The 22,425-nt window shown below is 42.0% G+C and overlaps 1 protein-coding gene across 2 annotated transcripts in view; it reads left to right on the forward strand.

Annotated features, from left to right (window-relative positions):
- The window catches only part of ENOX1 (ecto-NOX disulfide-thiol exchanger 1), a 499,678-nt gene that overhangs the window by 349,816 nt on the left and 127,437 nt on the right, over positions 1 to 22,425 (forward strand). For both annotated transcript variants that reach the window (XM_074961330.1, XM_074961339.1), the window contains 3 exons: positions 7,247 to 7,420; positions 9,590 to 9,796; positions 17,206 to 17,439. In XM_074961330.1, the coding sequence (XP_074817431.1) occupies positions 7,247 to 7,420; positions 9,590 to 9,796; positions 17,206 to 17,439 (615 nt within the window). The remainder of the gene's footprint in view (positions 1 to 7,246; positions 7,421 to 9,589; positions 9,797 to 17,205; positions 17,440 to 22,425) is intronic.

Consider the following 22,425-nt stretch of genomic DNA (forward strand, 5'->3'; position numbering starts at 1 on the left):
TGCCACATTTGAGCTTCAGCCCTGTCTTCAGCCCGCCACTTACTCTCTTCAGCCCACCACCTCTCCTCCCGATCATTTTGTGCTTTCCTGCACTCTGACATTATTTGCCTCCACGCATTCGTCTGTGCTCTGTCAGTGTGGGAGGACAGCATGAGCTCAGAGAACATTTCATCACGAGTGCGTTTTTTTTTTCTTTCTAATCTTCACTAGCCTCTGGGAAGGAGAAGATCCTGTGATCATTGAAACACATGCAGCTGGTGGAGAAAAAAAAAGGGACAGTGGTATTTAAAAAGACACATTTTATAAAACAGTGGCTACACTCTTTCAGGGTAAACCTTGCTGTTAACACTACACACATAGCACATGTGCTTTCGTTACAAGGTCGCATTTTGCCTCCCCCCACCGCGTGGCTACCCCCTCAACTTTCCCCCCTCCCCGTGGCTAACAGCGGGGAACATTTCTGTTCAGCCACAGGCAAACAGCCCAGCAGGAACGGGCACCTCTCAGTGTCTCCTGAAGAAAAGCACCCTATTTCAACCAGGTGACCATGAATGATATCTCACTCTCCTGAGGATAACACAGAGAGATAAAGAATGGATGTTGTTTGAACGCCAGCAAACATACACTGCAATGCTTTGTTGCACAATGATTCCCGAGTACGTGTTACTGGCCTGGAGTGGTAAAGTGTCCTACCATGGAGGACACAATAAGGCTGCCCTCCCCAGAAACCTTTTGCAAAGGCTTTGGGAGTACATTAGGAGAGCCGCGAATGCCAGGGCAAATTAATCCTTTCACATGCTTGCTTTTAAACCATGTATAGTATTTTAAAAGATACACTCACCGGAGGTCCCTTCTCCGCCTGCCGGGTCCAGGAGGCAGCCTTGGGTGGGTTTCGGGGGTACTGGCTCCAGGTCCAGGGTGCGAAACGGTTCCTGGCTGTCGAGAAAACCGGTTTCTCCACTTGCTTGCTGTGAGCTATCTACAACCTCATCATCATCATCATCTTCTTCTTCGTCCCCAAAACCTGCTTCCGTGTTGCCTCCATCTCCATTGAAGGAGTCAGACAACACGGCTAGGGTAGTGGTGGCTGAACCCCCTAAAATGGCATGCAGCTCATCATAGAAGCGGCATGTTTGGGGCTCTGACCCGGAGCGGCCGTTCGCCTCTCTGGTTTTCTGGTAGGCTTGCCTCAGCTCCTTAAGTTTCACGCAGCACTGCTTCGGGTCCCTGTTATGGCCTCTGTCCTTCATGCCCTGGGAGATTTTGACAAAGGTTTTGGCATTTCGAAAACTGGAACAGAGTTCTCATAGCACAGATTCCTCTCCCCATACAGCGATCAGATCCCGTACCTCCCGTTCAGTCCATGCTGGAGCTCTTTTTCGATTCTGGGACTCCATCATGGTCACCGCTGCTGATGAGCTCTGCATGGTCACCTGCAGCTTGCCACGCTGGCCAAACATGAAATGAGATTCAAAAGTTCGCGGTTCTTTTCCTGTCTACGGGGCCAGTGCATCTGAGTTGAGAGTGCTGTCCAGAGCGGTCACAATGGAGCACTCTGGGATAGCTCCCGGAGGCCAATACCGTCGAATTGTGTCCACAGTACCCCAAATTCGACCCGGCAAGGCCGATTTAAGCACTAATCCACTTGTCGGGGTGGAGTATGGAAATTGATTTTAAGAGCCCTTTAAGTCGAAATAAAGGGCTTCATCGTGTGTTGAGAAAAGTCCAAAACATACTCATCAGAAGCCTACTACTGCGCCTATGGGGTTTGATAATCCAAGGAATTAAAACCCTCCTCAAGGCCAAAAAATGGCAAGATCTGGATGCACAGAAACCAGCGATTCATCTGGATCTATAAATTGTGGTACATTTCATGTTTACTTGCTTATACAGAAAAACGGGGTATGAAAGACAAGGGTATGCATACTAGCCAGACAGTAGGAAAGACTGGGGATAAGTTTTGAGTAGAAGCTCTACAGTGAAATAGACACAAAGAAGTTTTAGGGATAATACAGTTTTACTTATTGTTATAAGGCTTCTTGTTCAGTGCTAAAAGGAAGTGACTCTAAGATTCTCCACCATTATCACATGATGAAGAGCACTGCCAGTATCTGTTGTTACTTGAGAAGCAGCAAACACAGCATTCTACTTGCCTTTTTCCAGGGTAACTCCAGTTTTCACTTTCGGAAATTGGTTCAACATTAATTTTCAGAATAATCAACAAAGGTGGCCGCATTGTATTATCAGATTTCTTGGTTCCAGAACTTCCCCCTCTACGAGTAACAACCCTTTTGGTTTTTTGGTTTTGTTTTTTTTTTTACTGCAAAAGCATGACTATAATAAGCTTTGCGCAGTGGCAGTATGGTAGCCTGTAAGGTGAAGACAATGCATGTCCCACTGCATTTAGTACTAGCAGCTGCCTAGATCCTGCTAATAACCACAGTATGTGTTGTTTGGCAACTGGATTGCTGGATCTGGATATTTGTTTTTGTCTTTCTACTAAAGCAAAGGTAGAATATTTTTCTTAGATGTAAAATTACCATTGCCATTGATCGGCTCACCAGTGACCACTTTCCTAATTGGGTTGCTCATCATTCTGGGGGCAACAGAAAAGGCTATTTAGGTGTTTTTCACCACTGACATGCACATAAGGAGGAAGGAGAAGATCTCAAAGTACTTCAGGCACAAGCACACTCAAGGTAAGAACCCTTCCAAGCATGCACGTACACATGGACAAATTAGTGTTGGTACAAATCAGTGCCCTTATTAATTAAACAAAGATATGTCTTGGCAGCTGTTATATAACACCACAGAGGCAGTTGGCAGGGACAAGCCAAATGAAAGGCACATCAGGGGGCTAAGTATTAGCAGCAGAAGAACACAGTTACGTCCTTAAGAAGCAAAGATGCCCTTATTGAGCAAATACGTAACTGGCTACAGCACAGCATGGCAACAACTGGCAGAAAAGAAGTGGCATGATGTTGCGGATGGAGCACTTCCCCCAAAATCACAGATGGCAGAATTGTGAGCACTTGTTATTGAAGCAACCATTTAACTTGGCAGAGCTGAAGACCACTTGGACAGCAAGAGTTGGCAGGCAAGGACAGAAAGCAGCATGGAATGGGAACATTCGATTGCTCACACCCCAACAGTTGCATTAGCAAAAGGGGTTGCCCCCCTCCTGTGCATCATATTAGAGAGTAGTTCTTTCAAAAGGATTTTATCTGTCTGCTTCTTTATTCAGAGCCTGAGATTTAATGTGAGTTGTTGTTTTTTTTGTTTCTGTATCTCCTTATTGAAAAAGTGAGCTTCTCAGAGCTGCTTTAAGTGTATGGGAAGAACATTTCTCTTCTCTGTCTCTTTAAGCTCCATTTTTAATATAAGTCTTTTGTTTGTTCTTCAAAAGTTGCCCTTGTTCTGTCTAGCAGATCACTTATTAGATGAATCAGGAAGTTACTCTTGTTTTGTTATAGATAGGCAGAACATGGCCCTGAAAATATTACCGCTCAGGGCATCTACTAAACCAACACTATGCAAGTGGACCCATACGTGATAGTGTTCATCACTTATCTACAATGTTCACATGGGTTCAAAGTTAAGCATAATATGTTTGCACATTCTTAACTTGATTTAGTAATTTTTATGAATGTATTTAATATGTCATCTTTTTTCTGTAATCCACATTGTTAAATCCATATTTATATCACATTGTTAATGGAGATAATTATAGTTTCAACAGTTCAGAAAATGTATCTCTGTATGGCTATCTATATCCCTTTAAAAATAGTTTTAAAAATATAAACCTAAACTATAACATCTTTACCCTTTAGATGTGTGATATAGTGATATGGATAATTTATCTATGTGTGGCATTTGTAGTATACCCATGACTGTAATATCTAGATGATTATGTATCAAAATATATCTGCCAACAACAGATATATGTTCTGGGTTATTTCTCATTTTTTTTACCACGCCATATAGTCCTATCAATACGTCTGTTTCTGAAGACTGAACAAGCTAATTGAAAAGCTCTACAAGGTTCATTTCCATAGATAACTTGATAACTAGATAACTCTAGTGTCCTGGAGCTATCCAAAATAGGTATCATGCCAGGATATGAAACAGACCACACTGTCAACACTAATGGATGATCATTTCCTGCCCATAGACAAGGGCTATATCTCCAAATTCATATTGCTGGACTCCGACGCAACACCTCTATGCTTAAACATGGAATGGTGCTGAATCCCATCGGAGCCGTGGCAGAAGTAAGTGACACTGTGCTTAGATGACTTCATTCATTCCTTTCAATCTGCATGCACAGAATCAACGTGGGCACTGATTTACAGCCCTCAGGCCCCTCACCTGTGGAGTTTTACAAGGAGCTGTCATCAGTACACAGTTGATGCTCGTCATCTTCTCGTTAGATGCAAACACCACCAAACTGTCCAAGAGCCTGGTTCAAGATTACCAGCTGTATGAAGACCATATGGCTGAAACTGAATCCAGGAAAGACTGAGGAGGTGCTGTAAGATAGAAATGCTTTGAAGAACTCGTTATCTCCATAATACTGTCTTTGATTATCCATTTTTTGAAAAGGTCTAATTTTTAGTAATCTGTTCCGGTGGAAGTGAAACAAAATGTTAAATACAAGAAGAAAAACATTCCTGTCTGGTAATAGATAGATTGGTTGGGTGACCTTAATCTAGTTGAAAATAGAATGGCAAAACCTAAGGTTTGGGAAACCTGTTACTGTGGCCAAAGAGATACCGTAGCCCATGTGAGAAAGAGACACTGTGTATCTGTTAAACAGGTTTGGTGAGGTACTGGCCAGCAAAATAAAGTAGAACATTTTATTTTCCTTTTGGAGGTTCAGCATGAGTCTTTCATTAACTTCACTGAGCTTTGGATCAGGCCCTGGGAGAAGTGAAATTAGTTTTCAGGAGCTCCTGACTATGCCTCTGTCTCATCACATGCACCTATCAGGGGACAGAGATGCCAGGGCATTTTGAAGTATATCACAGAAATATTGGTCCTATGCATCCTTTATACATCCTACATGAGTACAACCAGATGGTAGTGTTTTCCACTGGCTTCTAGAAAGCTCCTGAGAGATGCATAAGCAGCATGGAGAGCTTTGCCTGATTCCCTGCATCTTTCAGAATGTGGTGGCCTTGCTGTGGATGCTGTATATAGTTTCCTATCTGGGTATGACGTGATAGAAGGTATCGCATTCAGTCCTATGCAGTGTTACTTTTTGTTTGTGATGGAACTATCCAGGCACTTCTGGTAGCAAGTTGTAAGGATGGGCTTCTATCCACCACAGGCTGCCTTTGGGAGATCATCGTGACTGTCAGCAGCGTGACTTTTAAAAATGCAAGTGAGAAAATTAGAATCGCCTAAGGACTCGTGTGAATTGCATCTCGCCCTTTCACCTCTGAGTTTAACTCACAGCACTCCGGAAACATGAATGTTTAATATGTCATCCACTGGCTCCCATGAAAGAAATGACAGCTGTGGCGTTTCAAAGCATAATCTGGAAGCAATGCACATGCCTCTATATTAAAAAAAAAAATGACACCCAGAGCAAATCCTTTTTCATAAGCCCAGTTATTAGAAAAAAGTAATGTAATATCATGAGCTTTCATTAATACTAGTCTTCAATAAGCCTAGAGCAAATTCTTGCTTGCTGTGCGCTTGCTATGAAACAGAATGGCTTGAAAGCAGAACATAGTCAGTGTAGGGGCAATCGGGCGTGTGCAGCGGAACTAGAGAGTATTTCTACTGGCATAGCGGTTCTCAGCCAGAGCATTTTGGTTTTTGTTTTTTTTGTTATGTGAATTTGGTAAAAGAGGATTACTGGTATTTCAGCAAATCATAATACAGAGATCATATTTAGCACTTGTAGCATTCTTTACACCTACAAAGTGCTAAACACGCTTGGGTTAATCTTTGCAGGTAGGTAAGTATTATTATACTTGTTTTACAAATGCAGAGACTGAGCTGCAGAGCAGTTAGTACACTTGCCCAGGGCCACAGAGCATATCAGTGCCGGACCGAGGATTACAACTGAGGATTTCCAGGTTCTTGGGTCTATGTGTGGACTAATCATCATGCTGCCTCATAACAAGGTGTAGTTCAAATTTGCCAATTTGTGCTCTCAAAAAAAGACAGTTTCTCTCTTTGTTCAAAGCAAACTCCCATGCTGCTGAACTAACTCCTGACTTTGCATGCATCATTAAATACTTTGCAATTGCTATCCAGAAAGCTCTGCAGAAAACCTGTGGCCAACCCAAGTAACTCACTTTTCTTTTAAATAATTGATGACATCAAATAGCAGCAGTGTTGTGGCAACAAAGAGATCGCTCTCTCAAAATGTTTTATTTATTGAGAATTTACAAAATTGACTTCATGTTAATCTAAAACATCTGCTTATTCTAATTCAGGATGCCACAGCTCTGGTGCTATGAAATCCAACAACATTTCAGATTTAAACAATATGTATGTAATATCTGGCAAAGAGATATGGGGAGGGGTGTATGAAAGCCACATATGCATTTCATATGAATTTACTTAAGGGGATTATAAATATGTATTTAATAATAAGTGTGTTTAAGATAATTTACTAAACCACCTAAATACCAGCTATAGAATAAAAATTGATTCTCAGCTTCAAACAAGACCTTATTAGGTAAAGTAACAACTTTAGTTTCCAAGAAAAAACACTTGGAATTTTTGTCAGGCCAGACTTATATAAAACACACTTAGAAGTGGAGCTTTTTCCATGGTGTTCATAAATCAAGGTCACTTATGCGAGAAGACTAAGTTTTGCTAAAACTGACAATTGGATATAGAGGGCATATCAGTGTTAAATGATATTCTTCCCACATTCTAGGTCAGAAGGCAGTGTAAACAACACAGTGGCATTATAAAACAGAAAATTGCATTCCAGATAATAACAGAGCTTCATGGTGCATGGTTTTACTCTTTAATGTGCTGTGTTGCACTCCGTCATATTAATATTTTAAATTATATCACATTTCCTCCTTCATGCATAGTTTTAATTTGTTTCCAGTGGGATGGCTGGCTGAAATGCAGCTTTTTTTTTTTCTTTTTCTTTTTCCTTTTTTAATCCAATGATACCTAGAAAAAAAGCCTAGAGCAAAACTGTCTGTGCAGGAAAATGGAAACAAGAAGTAGTTTCAAGATTTATAAGCCAAGGGTTTATGTGATGTATTTACAGATTCAATCTGTGTACCAGGCTTTGATCCAAGCCTCAGCATGATGACTGGAATAACTCCAATTAACCCGATGATACCAGGCATGGGGTTAGTACCGCCGCCACCACCAACAGATGTGCCTGTAGTCAAAGAAATAATTCACTGCAAAAGCTGTACACTCTTCCCTCCAAACCCAAGTAAGTGGATCTGAAGAAAGAATGCTTGGCAATCTTGTTTTCTTAATATTTTGCATAAAATGTTTCTAGGTGCCAAACAATATTTGAGCACATTTTCTTTATAAATACAAAAGGAACCACAGTGGCATGTATGCAAGAAATAGAACTGATTTAATAAAGTGAATAATTTTGGATATGCGATGGTAACTAAAATGTTTGCAACCAAATTGTATGGATGTGTTGCAGTGGAATATTAGAATATGTTCATTCATCTTTACAAATACAAGGGCAAACATAGGAAGACATTTTGTAAGAAAAGAAAGTGGATTAATTTAACAAAGCTGAAGGAGACTGGACGTCTCACTTAGTTTTAATAAGCCATTCCCCTCTGTATTTCTTTTTCATTTCTATGTCACTCATTCAAATCCAGCCCAAGTCAGTAGCGATGGAAAATTGTAACTGTTCGATGGTTATTCACTGGCCCTTATGAACTGAATGTGGTGCTCTTAGTCTAGTTCCCATGATCAGGTGTCCACATCACAAAAACAGCATACAGATGGGGCAACGTTGTTGACAGTCTCAGAAGAAAGACTTCAATGGAAATGAGCATGAAGATTCACCTATTGCCTCACCCCCTAGAAGGGCTCCCTCTGCATTGTGGGGAAGGTGGGTCGGTAAGGAAATATGGGGAAGCTTGCACAACAGTCACCCACTGTGTACCTCTTCTGGGGTAGACTGCCCACCGGCTGTAGTAAGTGATGTAAGTGGTGATGAGCTGAGCTGCCCGCAGAGAGCACTTCGGAACTCCCCAGGATACAGGAGAAATGTCACGGCACACGGCATAGTCGTCCCAAGCTGGTGGCCAGTTCTGGGGCTTGACATGTAGAGAGGGCAAATCTATAGTTCCATCTCCCTGCCCTTTTAGAGCACCATGTTTGCCCCAGGAAGCAGTCCCTGTGCTCCCTTCTTCCTGGCCCTTGCATGGGCTGTGCAAATGAAAGACGGACTCGTCCCACTGAGCATCTGCATAAGGGCAAGGCAGAATCTTGTGACTAAATCGGACGACTTCAGTTCCTAGGGTCATCAGTTGCCGCCTTTCACCTGCACCATGGGGAAAAAGGAAAGCAAAGCAAACAGAATTTTGCTCTGTGTTTGTACTGTGCCTAGCCCATTGTTTAAGCAAACAGACTGGGTTTCAAAAACAATTAAAAGACTAACCTCACTCAGCGTATTTAAGTGCCAAATAACTAATTCATATTAATCAGTGTTGGCTTGTAACTGTTTTTTTTCCAGAAAAGTGCTCTAGTAATCTACACATAAACAAGGTGAAACATTGTGACAATGTACACTCTTTTATACAGCCTCCAAAAATTTAAGTTTGCTCATTTACATGTAAATGATGATAATTTTTTTTTAAAAAGTCACTTCATCCAGTGGTGTTTCAATGCCAAATGAGTATTCTGTGTGCTGTTAGGTTATCCTTCCCTTGTTCTAGCCTCTGTTCTATTATCTGGCAACAGGACAAAGTAGATAACCGGCAGAGGGTTTTCATCATGTTGTCATTTCATCGTGTTTCCCACTCTGTTTTGCTGTTTGCTATGCTTCTGTATTACAAAAGAGAAATGAAATTATGCTAAGACTGGGAAACATCTTCAAACCTGAGTGCCTGAAGTTAGGTTCCCATGTCCATATGCAGGCACCTAAACAAATGTGGCCTGATTTTCATCACCCATCGATTTGAGTCGGTGTTGTGTAAAAAATTAGAGATGAGCCAAAGTGGCTGAGTTCAGACTCAGCTCAGATTTACACTAGAGTTTAGGGTTTGTGTCATGTCATGTCAGCACTAAGGTTCCTCTCATCCAGAATTTCACAGACTTTTCTTGTGGGATTTCAATTGAATCCAAGTAGGAAAATAGACCCCTCTGGGTTTTGGATCTGACCTGGACAGCAAATCATAATGGCAGGGATTTGACTGTGAAACCATCAATCAAAATTGGAAAGAGTGACAATTCAGGGATCCAGTTTTGGCCAATCCCTAAAATATTTAATTGTCCCTAACCCCAACCCCCTCCCAAATAAATTGCTATTCAAAATAATTTTTAGTGCATAAAATTGATTATGGGGATGATTGGGATGAATGAATACAAAGACAAAGCCTTGTGTTCCAGTGTGATTTTTGTTTTTACTTAGATCTTCCACCACCTTCCACAAGAGAGAGACCTCCTGGGTGTAAGACTGTGTTTGTTGGAGGTTTACCAGAAAATGCTACTGAGGAAATTATTCAGGAAGTCTTTGAGCAGTGTGGAGATATTACAGCTATTCGGAAAAGCAAGAAGAATTTTTGTCACATTCGTTTTGCAGAGGAGTTCATGGTTGATAAAGCCATTTACCTTTCTGGTACTTTACATTCTTTAATGGATTTTCTGTGCTTCTCATTTGTATTTTATGATGCTAATGTGTGCTTATTTTCCTAGCCTTTATCTCAGCGAGTGTTGCTTGAGCTCAGCAGCTTTGGCTAGGAGTGGGAATGGTGCAATTCCACATTTTCTTGTGCTCACCAAGACTAGTGTGTGATTCTGTGAATTTTACCTACCCCAGAGCAATTTCCCACCATCCCTGACAATTATTTTCGGTTTTATGCAGGTTTATATGGTTTTTATTCATACGTTGGGGTGGGGAGGGGGGGAGTGGAGGGCCCTGGGCCAGGATTGCTGCCGTACTTCAGTGCCAGTTTCTGTGACAGGTGCTGGCAGTTTCACTGGCATATTTTTATACATTCTGCAGTGTGGCCTGAAAGGATTCTACCTTCATAAGCACATTATAGGTGTGATTCTGATACCCATACTCATACAGAGTAACACCTTTCTCCACAAAAAGTCCAATTGACTTTGATGGGAATATCTGTTCAAAACTACTCCTCATGAGTAAAGGTGTCAAAATCTGACCTAATATAGTGTTCGGGATGTTCCTCAAAATCTCCACCAACTACCATTTTTTAAAACAAAAGTCAAGTTTCATGCCTTTAAACTTGGGTGAATGTTAAATTGTGACTTGGAAAACCCTACTCTTTTATTTTAGAAAGCGGCAGCCACTCTTTCTTTTTTAAAAAAAAAAAATTCCAATTCCCTGTCTTTGGAGCTCGGGGAGGTGAAATAATTTTTTTAAGGAAATTTTAAAAGCCTTTTTTAAGTTTCTCCAAACCTTCATCTTTTCCTTTCCTCCTTCCTTTTTTACCCCATTTCTTCACTCCCATCCCTGTCTCCTTTTCCGATCCCACTCCGGTTTCAACTTTCCTCCTTCCCATCTCTCATTATTACTTTTGTGTTCATTTATTATTTCTACATCACTATAGTTTGTGTGGCACTTTACAGACAAATGAAACAAAGCCCAGGTCCCAGCTCAGCACAGCTGATCTACAGAGGTGTTGAACACCTACTATTCATAGTACAAGTCGTGGTTGCTTTGTGTTTTTTAGGATGAGGGCCTAAATTGGACATAACCCCCCAAAAATGAACAACATAGTGCAAAGAGTGAGGGGAGTGGAAGAGAAGATCATAGAAAAACAGAAACTGTCATGCTAGATCAGAATCAAAGTCCAGCTAATCCAGTATCCTGTCTCTGACAGTGACTGACACCAGATCCTTCAGAGGATGGTTATAGGAATCCTGAGGAGGCAGATGTGAGATAACTTGACCCCAAAGAAAGTTTCCTTCTGACCCCTAATAGTCAGAGATTGCCTTAACTGAGATCTGCTGATTATTATGTATGCAATGTATTACTTCCTATTTTGCCAGTTTCTTTTTGATAATGTGCTATAGTTAGGGGACAGTCAGGAAAGAGAGCAGCGGTGGAGGTTAAACTTCCTTTCTGCTCCCCTCCCCCCTCATTCTGTGCAGGTTTATTTCCAAGCTCCCGGGACTTTCTCCTTCCTGACTCTCCCCTTCATTCTTCATTCCATCCTTCCCCCTCCCTCTTTCCTCACTCTTCCTTTTCACTGCTGCTTGTACAACTCTCCTCTTTACTCTCCCACCTCTGCTTTCTTCTGTTTTCCCGTCCTCCCTATCTCCATATTTTTCTCTCTCCTCATCCTCCTCTTTCTTCGTTCCTTTTGTTCCTCTGGCAGAGACTTTTTACCTAGTGTCTCCAGCCACATTAAAGAAGGGTCAGTGGGTTGGGAATGAGGGATAGAGAAAAAGAAACAGGTGAGCATTGCTGCCATAATCAGCTAACTTGTGCTGTCAGCCTTGATTTCCATGGAATTCTGCAATAAACTCGGAGCCTTGACTGTTTTCCAGCACTGCAGAGAAGATCGTGCACTAGAGGCAGGTTTTAATTGTACTGAATGATTGTGTTTTTCTAACCAATCTTTATAGTGTTTTGAAACATAATGCATTTGGAAACGGTAGAAGAAAAACATACAGTTAAAGCAATTTCCCAAGCCTATAATATACAAAAAAGACTTACAAATAGAAGGTATAATTTATTATAACTTCAGTATACTTGTTATATGAGGGAAAACCATGCCTTTGATAATGATGACTTAGTCTGTCTAATCGGTTTTATCTGTCTATCCAATCTAATCTAATCTATCTAGGTATTTATCCCATGCTTAGTTCCATAGTACCTTATGCAATTATAAAATCCATTAAGCAGTCTAATCGCTAGTTCTTTCCATTCTAACTCCAAATGGATGTATGGGGGGTTGGGAAGAGGCATTATGTTGCATTTTGATTGCAGGACGGCTAAGCTGGAGAAGCGTACATTCTGCTCTGAAGGTTGAGCAGTTCGCTGCCATTCTGATCTGTTATGGAAGTGAATTCCAAATAGCCATAACCAGCTGATGAGAAAGTTCTGCTTCCTGCCCTCATATGTTTCACCCTCATGACTGGGATGGTTCCATAGCTTGTGAAACTCTAAGCAGTCACGGACGGAAAGAGCAGGACAATATCTTAGGTTGCCAGAGCCCGGCCCTGTGGAGAACTTTCAAGATTACGGGCAAAACCTTGAATATGATTTATATCTGTTAATGTGTCCCAGTTTCTGCCCAGTGCTGAGTATCCAGGCAATGTATAATGTCATTTTTTAAGCTCCCACTGGGTGCTCGTGCCCTTAGGCCCTCTCTTTTGGATGTCCGAGTCCAGGTGTGTCTCTCCCTGTATTCAGGGCATTCACTGGCCAGCTCCCTGCTCAGTAACACCGACTCACAAAAGGTAAGTCTTGGAGCATATACTAGATGTGTAACATGGAAAGGCTGGTTTTTATTTTTACAGCATAGTAATTGATTTTTCCTGGTGCTGCTCTTTTAAAGTTAGGCTCCTGGCGAGTGACCAAAATCCCTTCCTCTGTCTGTGTGTGAGAAACAGAGATTTAAAATGACACATCCTGCATGCAGTTAATGCTAGCTGCTGTTCCAAGCACCAAGGTGGGAAGAGGTTGTGTGAGTGAAATTCATTGCCTTTCCAGGAGGAGGTCTGAAAAGGGTTGGGGGGGGGGGCGTGCTATTATCTGTTCAAATACCTTTGAACACTGTTAAGAGCATAAAATAATGGAAGACAGCAGGCGTTCAGACTTCTCTACAACTCACCGCTGGCATGCTGACTGCTTTGCCGGTGGCTCTGTAAACAAAGCAGAATCTGACAGACACACACACATACCATCCAGTGTATGGTCATGCCAGCCACATACCTATCTGAGGTTTTTATGTCAATCCAGGTAGTGCTGAGGTCATTGTACTGTCCCAGAAGTCCATTTAAGGACTGCTGAAGTGCCTAGATTGACTGTGCCTAAGGAGGGCTGCTGTGACATTTTGAAACAGTGGACTAGTTTTGACATTATGACATGGATGCTCACAAAAACCTTTTGGTTGGTTGCCCAGTGGCAGCCAGAGCGGCCGAACAGTCAATCTGATTTTCAGTCATTCATGGATGCACTCAAAACTGGCTGCCCTAAAGAGGTCTTTTGAAAATTCTCTTGTGAAGGACACCAAAACTAGGATCGAAACGCAGATATTCCTGGCTCCCCGTGCTGTGCTCAAACTGCACCTTCTTTTCTGCACCGTTCTCTCTATCTGTTCCCAAAAGATAGGGCTGCTCTGATAAAATTAAGCTTCCCTATTGCACACTCCACATTTTCGTTGGATTAGGGTGCAACCATCTTTATACCCTCTCACTTTGCTCCTTTGTCATTGTGAGTGGGCAGAGTTTGGACATACGTAAGAATCTTACTCTCTGAAAGGCTCCAAGAGCAAGACTCTTACACATTTCAATACCCTATCTGCTCATAACAACAGAGGAGACAAGCAGAGCAGAGGGAGAGCATTCACAAGGTCATATAGAGTGCAAAACACAACACAGCTGGGAGATCTAATTTTAGGCTCATGACCCTGGGCACTTTGGCAGTGTCCCTCAGACACGACTGATAAGGTTCTTTGGGTTTACAAAATTAGTTAGTTGATAAATACATGTTGGTAGTCAATTTATTTGTCTGACATTTGTCACAGTTACAGAGCTAGCTGCACCGCAGACCTCTTCTCTTGCCTTTCTGAGTGCACCCCCTGCTGGTAGGAGGCCTCACACCTTTACCTCCCTGGAGTAAAATCACACCATTCTCCCACTTGCAGACCAGGTCCTTGGTTACAGCACCCTGGGAGTCCTTACTCCCAACAGATCTGAGTGGGTTCGAGTACCTGTGGTTCTTCCTTTCTATATCTTGTGGCCAGTGGAGAATACAGTGACACCAAATGGCTTTCTTACACTAAAGTATTGTTTAATCTTAACTGTGAGAAAATGGCAAAGTATAAGAGAAGAGTTTAAAACAGTAACAATCTGTACACATGTTTATCTTTTCTAAAGGCTTAGGCAGGCCTCTTTTACCGCAGTCTCCTAACTTCTGGGCTCTGGGTGTCAGTTTGTTCTCCAACAGTCTCTTCCCTGTCCTTGTGGGCTGTTCTTTGTCCCAGTTTTCCTGTGGTTGAAAGCTGGAACCCGTCTCCCCTTTGCCAAGCTAGACTGTTGAACTCAACAGGGTGTTAGAGGAAAAACTTCAAAGCAAATATCACCTTCGTTGTCTCTTATCTGAAGCCATTGTCCCCTTTTCTGCAAATGTGCAGTCCACCTCTGTTTTAACTAACCCTTTTTATCTATACAATGACCCCCCTAACAGAACATATTATAGTCCTATCTGATTGTTAAGTTAGAAGTGCACTCACTGTGTCACAGCATTCACCCCTCTCTGATCAAAGCCCAAGTTTGCCCTTCCCCTTGCAAAGCTCAAAGGCTGCGTTGGAACCCTGTGGTATCTAGGAGGGACAGGAACAAACCTGCTCAAGGCACAGGCAGGCAGTGGCTGCTGTTCAAGTTTATGGGAAGAAAAACAGCTTCTGCCTTTTCATGCTCTCTACACAGGAGTCCCCAGTCATTGGGTCTTCATAAATGCATCGGTACAGATGAATAGAGTGACTTACTTTAGGGACAGCCTAACCAGAGCCAGCGTGGAGCTCAGCTACCCAGCATGCAAAGGATCCAGAGGCCCCTATTGGGCTGTTCCCCTCATAGCCCCATGAGCAGAGCTATTGCAAGGGTTGGCCTAGTGGGATTTGTGCAATCCTTCTGTAAAGTGCAAATTCTACCTATTTTTCAGTGTCTCCTGTGATTGTACGCACTGTTTACAGCTTTCTGCACTCTCTAAAATTACCCCTGGAGCACTGGTTAAGAACTAGGAGGATTATTTTAAAATTTTCTTTCAGTCGGTAATGTACAACTTGAGTAAGGATTGTGATGCTTCTCAGGGTATCCAGGGCTTTGAGTCATCTTGTTACCTCCTGCCTTTAGCCAGAGGGAGTCTTGCCTGTGGTGACTGGGTGTTAGCTCCATAACACCACCTGCTTTTCAGCCTCTCAAGCATTCCCCTCAGGGCTATACCAGACCTGAGAAGAAGTGCAGCCCAGTTCCCGAGTCCCCTCGTGATATCCAGCCCCTCCCACTGGCTGCTCTCAGAAATCCCAGATCCTCTGCCACCACAGGAGCAGTGTGGCCCAGTTTACCAGTTTTACCCTAATTCACCACATCTGTAGAATGCACAGCACTTGTGAGCACTTATAATAAAATGAAAGTTTTATTTAAGAAAGAATACAGGTTCCACTAGAAACAAGAGAGGGTGATGGAAACAATACAAAACAAAATCATAAAATGTGAATAGGGCCTACCCTTATTAATACTTACCTTGCTATCTAATACAGTAGATTTTCTCCCCGAAGTTCAGTCTGCTGCAGAGCTGGTTGGCTTCACAGGAACCATGGTCCAATCTTTCATGAAACAGCTCTGCTCAACAAGATGTCTCTGCACACTCCCCATGTTGGGATGGGATATACCAAAATAGGCTTTTGTCTTTATTCACAGATTGGGTGATACCCTGTATATTGCAATGTTCCTTTTTACCTTCAAGTTGTCTTTGATAGTTTTCCATTGACTTTTCTGAGATGGGGCGAGGGTAGACACTTGAACAATACATTACATAATTAGCCAGCCAGGGAGAGGTGACAACTCCCCAGCCACCCTGAATGGGCCATTACCAGGACATAAGCTCCCCTGGTGACTCACTTTCACTCCAAGACCATAAGGGCAAATTTTTTAGTAAAGTCGTATTATTCCGTAAATATTACCCGTACACACATCTCTCACAATGATCACAAATATTGATAAGTTACAAGCTTTCAATAGAGACCTCCTATGCAATCCTTCATATATAGATAACATGAAAGTGATGTGTTAGGGGTAGTGAGTTTGTCAGGTCTGAGACAGGAGCTGCTTTATAAAGAACAGTGAACCCTTTGCCCATTGTCACCAATAGGCATCTGTACAGTATCCCAAGGATTCTTAGCAAAATAGGACCTATCCTAACAGCTCAGCTTGTGCTGTTGTGCAGTATTGTCCCAGCGGATTAACTTTCTTCATTTAGCACCCAGAGGTTCCAATGAAAATCAGGGCCCCATTGTGCATGGCCACTATATTAAAGAGCTTACAATCTGTTAGTTTTAGCAGGTGCAGCGTTGACCCATCTATGACTACATAAGACGTTACTGAAGGGACATAACAAGCACCTTTTATACATTGTCTACAACAAGATTGCTTCTTCTGATAAACCAGTGTACTCTATTACAATCATTTTCAGACAGAATATGGAGTATAAATGCAGTTCTTCTTAGACTGAATTTGATCTATTTATATCTGCTCCCATGCTGTTAGCATATTGTGTTTGTGACTATGAAAGGTCAAACCTGAGGTCCAGCTTCAATGCAAAGTGTGATGCATTATCCCTGGGGCTGGCAATTTCTATAACATGATTTGCTCATTTATCTCTGGCAGGGATTTTCAAGGATTTCAATCTTTTGTCCAAATCTTCTGAACCAGAACTAAGCCTGATCCAAACACTCCCAGGGTTAGGTGGGGTTCAAAATCCAAACCCAGTCTAGCTGCTCAGTTTTGCAAATGACCTCTTTGCTTATAAAGGTTTGGAACCTCAAACTGGAACACTCCAAAGTTTGAGGGGGTTCTAAACCTGGATCCAAATTTTGCTGGGTGAGTCTATCCCATCAGCTCAGCTACTGTGGTGATGTATGCTTTAGAAATTTAGAAGGCTGGATGTGTAGGTGGATGTATATGTAAATGACAATGAAAAGTTTGATATGAGATGGGAGTTAGGAGATCAAGGTGGCTAGGGAAAAGCAAATAAACTTTTGATTTTTTTTCCTCACTGCCTAAAAAGTATAATTAAATAAAAACTGCAACAGTTCTGCTTGTTGCTTTCAGGTTACCGCATGAGATTAGGATCTAGCACAGACAAAAAGGATTCAGGTCGCCTTCATGTTGATTTTGCTCAGGCAAGAGATGACTTTTATGAATGGGAATGCAAACAAAGAATGTTGGCCAGAGAAGAACGCCATAGGCGCAAAATGGAAGAAGACAGACTACGACCTCCCTCTCCTCCGGCAATAATGCATTATTCTGAACACGAAGCTACTTTGCTGGCTGAAAAATTGAAAGGTAATGGACTTTTTTCCCCACTGTATTATATTCTAAGAGCAGAAGCCACCCAGATGTAAGAACACTGATAAAGCCAATCCCATCATAATAGTGCTGCTGATTTCTCTCTCATATACTCTTTTATTTGCCCTCTTCCTTCATCCCTCTGCTGCTGGTGTTGCCACCATTATAATATGCACATACCTTTCAGTGTGTGTCCCTCTGGCATTTTTATTTTAACAATTTAATTTAAACATTCAGAAGTCTTTTGAATGTTTTTTTTTCCTGCTTTTTTACATCAAGGTATATAGTACATGAGCAGGGAATCCAACCTAAACATATGAGATCCACCTTGGATAAGGGGAGTCTTTCATGTGACGTAATTATCCATCTTGGAGGAGACACTCTTAATGTCAAAATCTCTTACATACATTGTTCACATGTAGGGACCAACTCTACAGCCCTTACTCATGTTGAGTAGTACTGGGCTTACACTGAACTCAACTACCGAACTACTTACCTGAGTATACTGGCCAGTGTAAGTTCTTAGACTGCTTTCATCACTGAGTGCCTGTCAGTAGTTAATTAAGTGCTGTGACTAATATCTGTCACATGTAGTTCATTCTTACATCTTCTCCCCAGGGGAAGAATAGTGTGTGCTGTATAGTTGTTAGGTTTTTATTTTTGTAGGGTTTTTTGTTTGTTTGTGTGTATATATATACACACACACCTGTGCTGAATAAGTACTAGTCAAGGTCAGACTTGAAGATTTGGACCCATAATAATTAGTTAACATGTGAATCATTGTAAAGATATAAACATTTAAAAGCAAATGGCTCCTCTCGCCTCTCGGTTTCTTTTCCATTAGGCTTCTAGCAACTGTGCTTGGCATTCTTTCCCCAGAGCAGAGGCCAAACATGTTACCTCCGCAGTATGCCAGCTCACAAGAAAATATGATTCTTGCCACTGTCTTCTTCCATTGTAACTATTCAGATTAGACTTGGAATATCTTGCTGTCAACACACTGGCATACTGTGCTAACTATGAAACACACATTTGGAAAGCAGGATAAGAATAGCACACAGTGTGCTCCTGCATCTTTGGAGAGTGTAGCAGAGATGCACCCTACTGTCTCTGGGAGCATAGTGCTAGTCACAAAGATCTGTATCACAGGTGGATCATGGATACAAATCTAATTCAAGTCTGGAATTAAATGTAGATAGCTAGGAAATCAGAATGGTAGGCGGCATGATTAAAAATCACACACAAAACAAAGTCGGGCAGTGTAAATGGTAAGGTTCCAACAGCATTGTTAAGCAGACAACCTATTGGCTAGATGGTGTGTGGCCTGCACAAGTGTGGGTGGGGGAGGAGGAGAGCTCTCAAGCCTCTCCTCCTTTCATGTCCCTGCAGGTGCTCTCCTCTGCTGAACAAGTAGTGAACTGCACCACCTGAAGTAAACACACAGAGTTGGGTTTCATCATTATACTGAAGATATTGACGTCCATGCTCACTACTAATCCTTCCCAAGGACTCAGACACCGTACACAAGAGGGCAGAGGAACAGAATGCTGTGGTACCCCACATGAGAGAGAGCCCCTGGGACAGATAATACATTGGCTAGTACTACCCTCTGAGGAATGGAGCAACACAAGAGAAACATCATCTATCCCTGCTAGAGACCATGGAAGCACCACCAGAGCCTCACAATCTATGTATGGTATTGAAGGCAGCTGGCAGAACTAAAATCAGCCTGGATGCTTGATCTTCATCCAGATCCAAAAGCTGAGCTAAACGAACATAACTATGCAGTTTCCGTATGGTATCCAGGCTGGAATCAAGGTTAACTGGGACCAAAGAAATCGTAGGTTCGGGATGTTACCAAATTTGCTTTGCCACAATGGTCTTAACAATTTTTCCCTCGAAAGGGAAGCTCAGAATGAGTCTGTTAGGGAAGATTGTCCTGCTTGAAAGATGGACTGTTGAGCAGAGATCTCAATTGCTTTCGTAAGGACAGCTGTTACCCTGCCCTCCCAAAGCAAGGCACTGACACCATCAATAATGAACCCAGTGCTTCTACACTAACCTTTATCACACAAGGGTTACAACTGCTGCAGCAGCTCCAGAGCCTCACTGAATAATACTGGCTAAAATTCAAGCAAAGAAATGTAACATCTGCCCCCCCACCCCTCAGATACTGCTCTGCAACCACAAAGGCAGACAGTTTGGTCTGGATCCAAGCATTTTTCTGTCATCAAAGTACCCATGGAAATTCCTGACAAGAAAAATCTGACTTGATAACTAAGTGGAGACAACCCGGATTCACCAGGCCTTCCACAGACCAAGCTAGTTTTGCTGCTTAGGTATTTGTAGATTCTATGATGGAGGTAACAAAAATCTTTGCTCGTCTTATGCACAACCACAGCATAAGACATCAACAAATCATTGTACTCTGCCAGACTTGACATAAAAACTCTGCCTCCAGTATTCCAAACATCTTCCCACTTGTTTCACGAGATGCAGTTTTTCTGGTGTACCAGTGACCACTGAGGAAGAAGTCTGGTAAGAGTTTTATAAAAGTTACTGCGTGATTGGCTGAAGACAAACGTTCATTGTAAAATCTTGTCAGGCAAGGTGATAGAGTAGGCTGTTTGGCTAAATAGTATTCTGCCTCTGTGCCATCTTGAAGTACATTAGTTCCATTAGCCTCTGAACCTGGATGGTTAAACAGATCAGAAGGGGCAATGGTCAGTCTATGACAAGGGTGCCCCTTCCACATACACATACATCCCAGTCTCAAAGCCCTGCTTGAACACAAGGTCCAGAAGTTGGCCAGATGCAAGAGTTATCAGAAATTAACTAGGATACTCCCCTGGTAAAGTGGATCTTAGTGGGGTAGACCTTGATCCAGCAGTGGACTGGAAATGCATGATTAAAGAAAAACAGAGAATTCCCCTATGACATCTTGACCTAACCCAAAAGAATTATGTGCATGGACATCAATCAGCATCAGTGACTCTTTCACTACCAGGAGTCACAGTCAGCTCAATCAGAGACCATCATGGTTGGTGGAGCAATAGGGTTTTTTGTACAAATCCCCTCTTAATCCCTGCCTGGAACTCACATGCAAAAGAGAGACAGTCAACTGGAACTAGTTTTGGAATGATAGACCACCTACATTTGAGACCAGATGCAAATATGATGGCAATGCTACTTCCTGATTCTCCTTTTTTTATGCTGAACTGAATACCCAGTTGGAGACAACTGTGCCAGCACAGGCTTTGTAGTATCATCCAAACAGGTTTCAGACAGAGGCCTCATCCTTTATTCAGTCATGGTTGTTTGGAACTTTGATAGCCATATAGACAATGTATATGATCTTGCAGTATGGACTGACAAGCCTGATCCCGATCATCTGATGCCCACATTCCTGAGAGAAAACTGCAGGCAAAACCAGTGGAACAAAATTGCACCTTTCAACCCATGCTCATTATGCTAAAACTTGATAATATCACGCCTTGTCTTCCTCTGCCAACCACAAAAAAAGGCTCAGCGATCTAAAGGACTCAACTCTTTTTAAGCAGCCTCTTCCTCTCGTGAGACCTCTGTACCCGTAGCACATAGTCATTCACCACACTTGGCCATCCTAAGGAATATGAGTAGAATTCTTTTTAATGGATCTAATATTTTAAAAAATGAAAATATATACATAAAAATGTTTCTCTTTCTCTCTGTACTCCCTTTTTCTAGGCCTGAGACTAGAGATTATAATTTTGCAATAGCAAGTATGTTCTCATAAACACACATTACTGCTGCTCATGTTAAGGGTCTAGCCTGCAATGGGAGGCGCAACCTCATCTCCTGCTGTGCAAAACATTTAAAACATCGGAATTGCCATATGGAACAGACCAATGGTCCATCTCATCTACTATCCTGTTTCTGACAGTGGCCAATGCCAGATGCTTCTGAGAAAAAGCATAAAACCTCATAATGCACAAAATGGTATATTACTGTACCATGAGGGGATATTTCTTCCTGACCCCAGCTTGTGATCAGTTTATGCTCTGGAACATGAGAATTGATATTCCTTTTACTTCTTAACATAACTAGTGTAACTGAAAAATCCATTTTTCTCCTATAAAACAGCTTTCTGTTGCAATGCTACTTGGCAGGCATGCAGGGTATTCAAAATATTTGTTTGCTACATTTTCAATAGAGGCCAGAATTGCCATTTAAGAGACCAGTATGTGAAAAGGTCTTCCAAGAAATGCTCAAGGTGCCCTTCAGAGTATGACTGAGAAGTTCTCTTTGAGTCCCTTGTTTTTGTTTATCAAGAAGAGAGAATTTGAGCTGTTTTCAAATACAACTACTAGTTTCACCAGCACTGTTTCACCACTTTAAGATTTAAACTGCCTTCATTGAAAGATATGGCAATTCTGATGAAAGCTTGCCCTATCTTGCCCTAGTGCTATGATGAGATTTCAAAGACTGCTGCTGTAATCAGTTCTTTTTTGCTTGTATGGGTCTTTGTTGAAAATCAGGGCCTCTCTGCCTTGCCATAAGAAGTTCAAAACGGCTGCAAACACTTTGCCATTACCATTATGCACGCTTTCAAAGACAATATCCAGATTTGTAGTCTAGTCCTGTCACTACTAAATTTTTGTCCTCTGGTTTATCTGCTCCTATAGCATCTAAAACAGTAAACTGTTCCATGTTCAAAGATACATGGTCAGATTGTTCTCCGCACTACCCTCCCCTTCACATGACTCTAACAGTGCAAAAGGGCCATAAGATCAGTGTAATTTACTCCCACTTCAAAATCCCTTTACACTGCCACAGCAATGTTAAGAGGCGCTACTGCAAATCAAATTCCAGCTTTTAGACTTCAGGCATGGCTTGAGACAGGGCTGCTGAATCTACACTTTGGTTTTCTGTGCTTGCTCCTTCATGGCATCTACTAATGCCAGAGTGATGGACATATCCCACCTTGTGTCCTATTTTGAGGGG

Source organism: Natator depressus, chromosome 1 (assembly GCF_965152275.1).
Source record: "Natator depressus isolate rNatDep1 chromosome 1, rNatDep2.hap1, whole genome shotgun sequence".
Taxonomy (NCBI): domain Eukaryota; kingdom Metazoa; phylum Chordata; order Testudines; family Cheloniidae; genus Natator; species Natator depressus.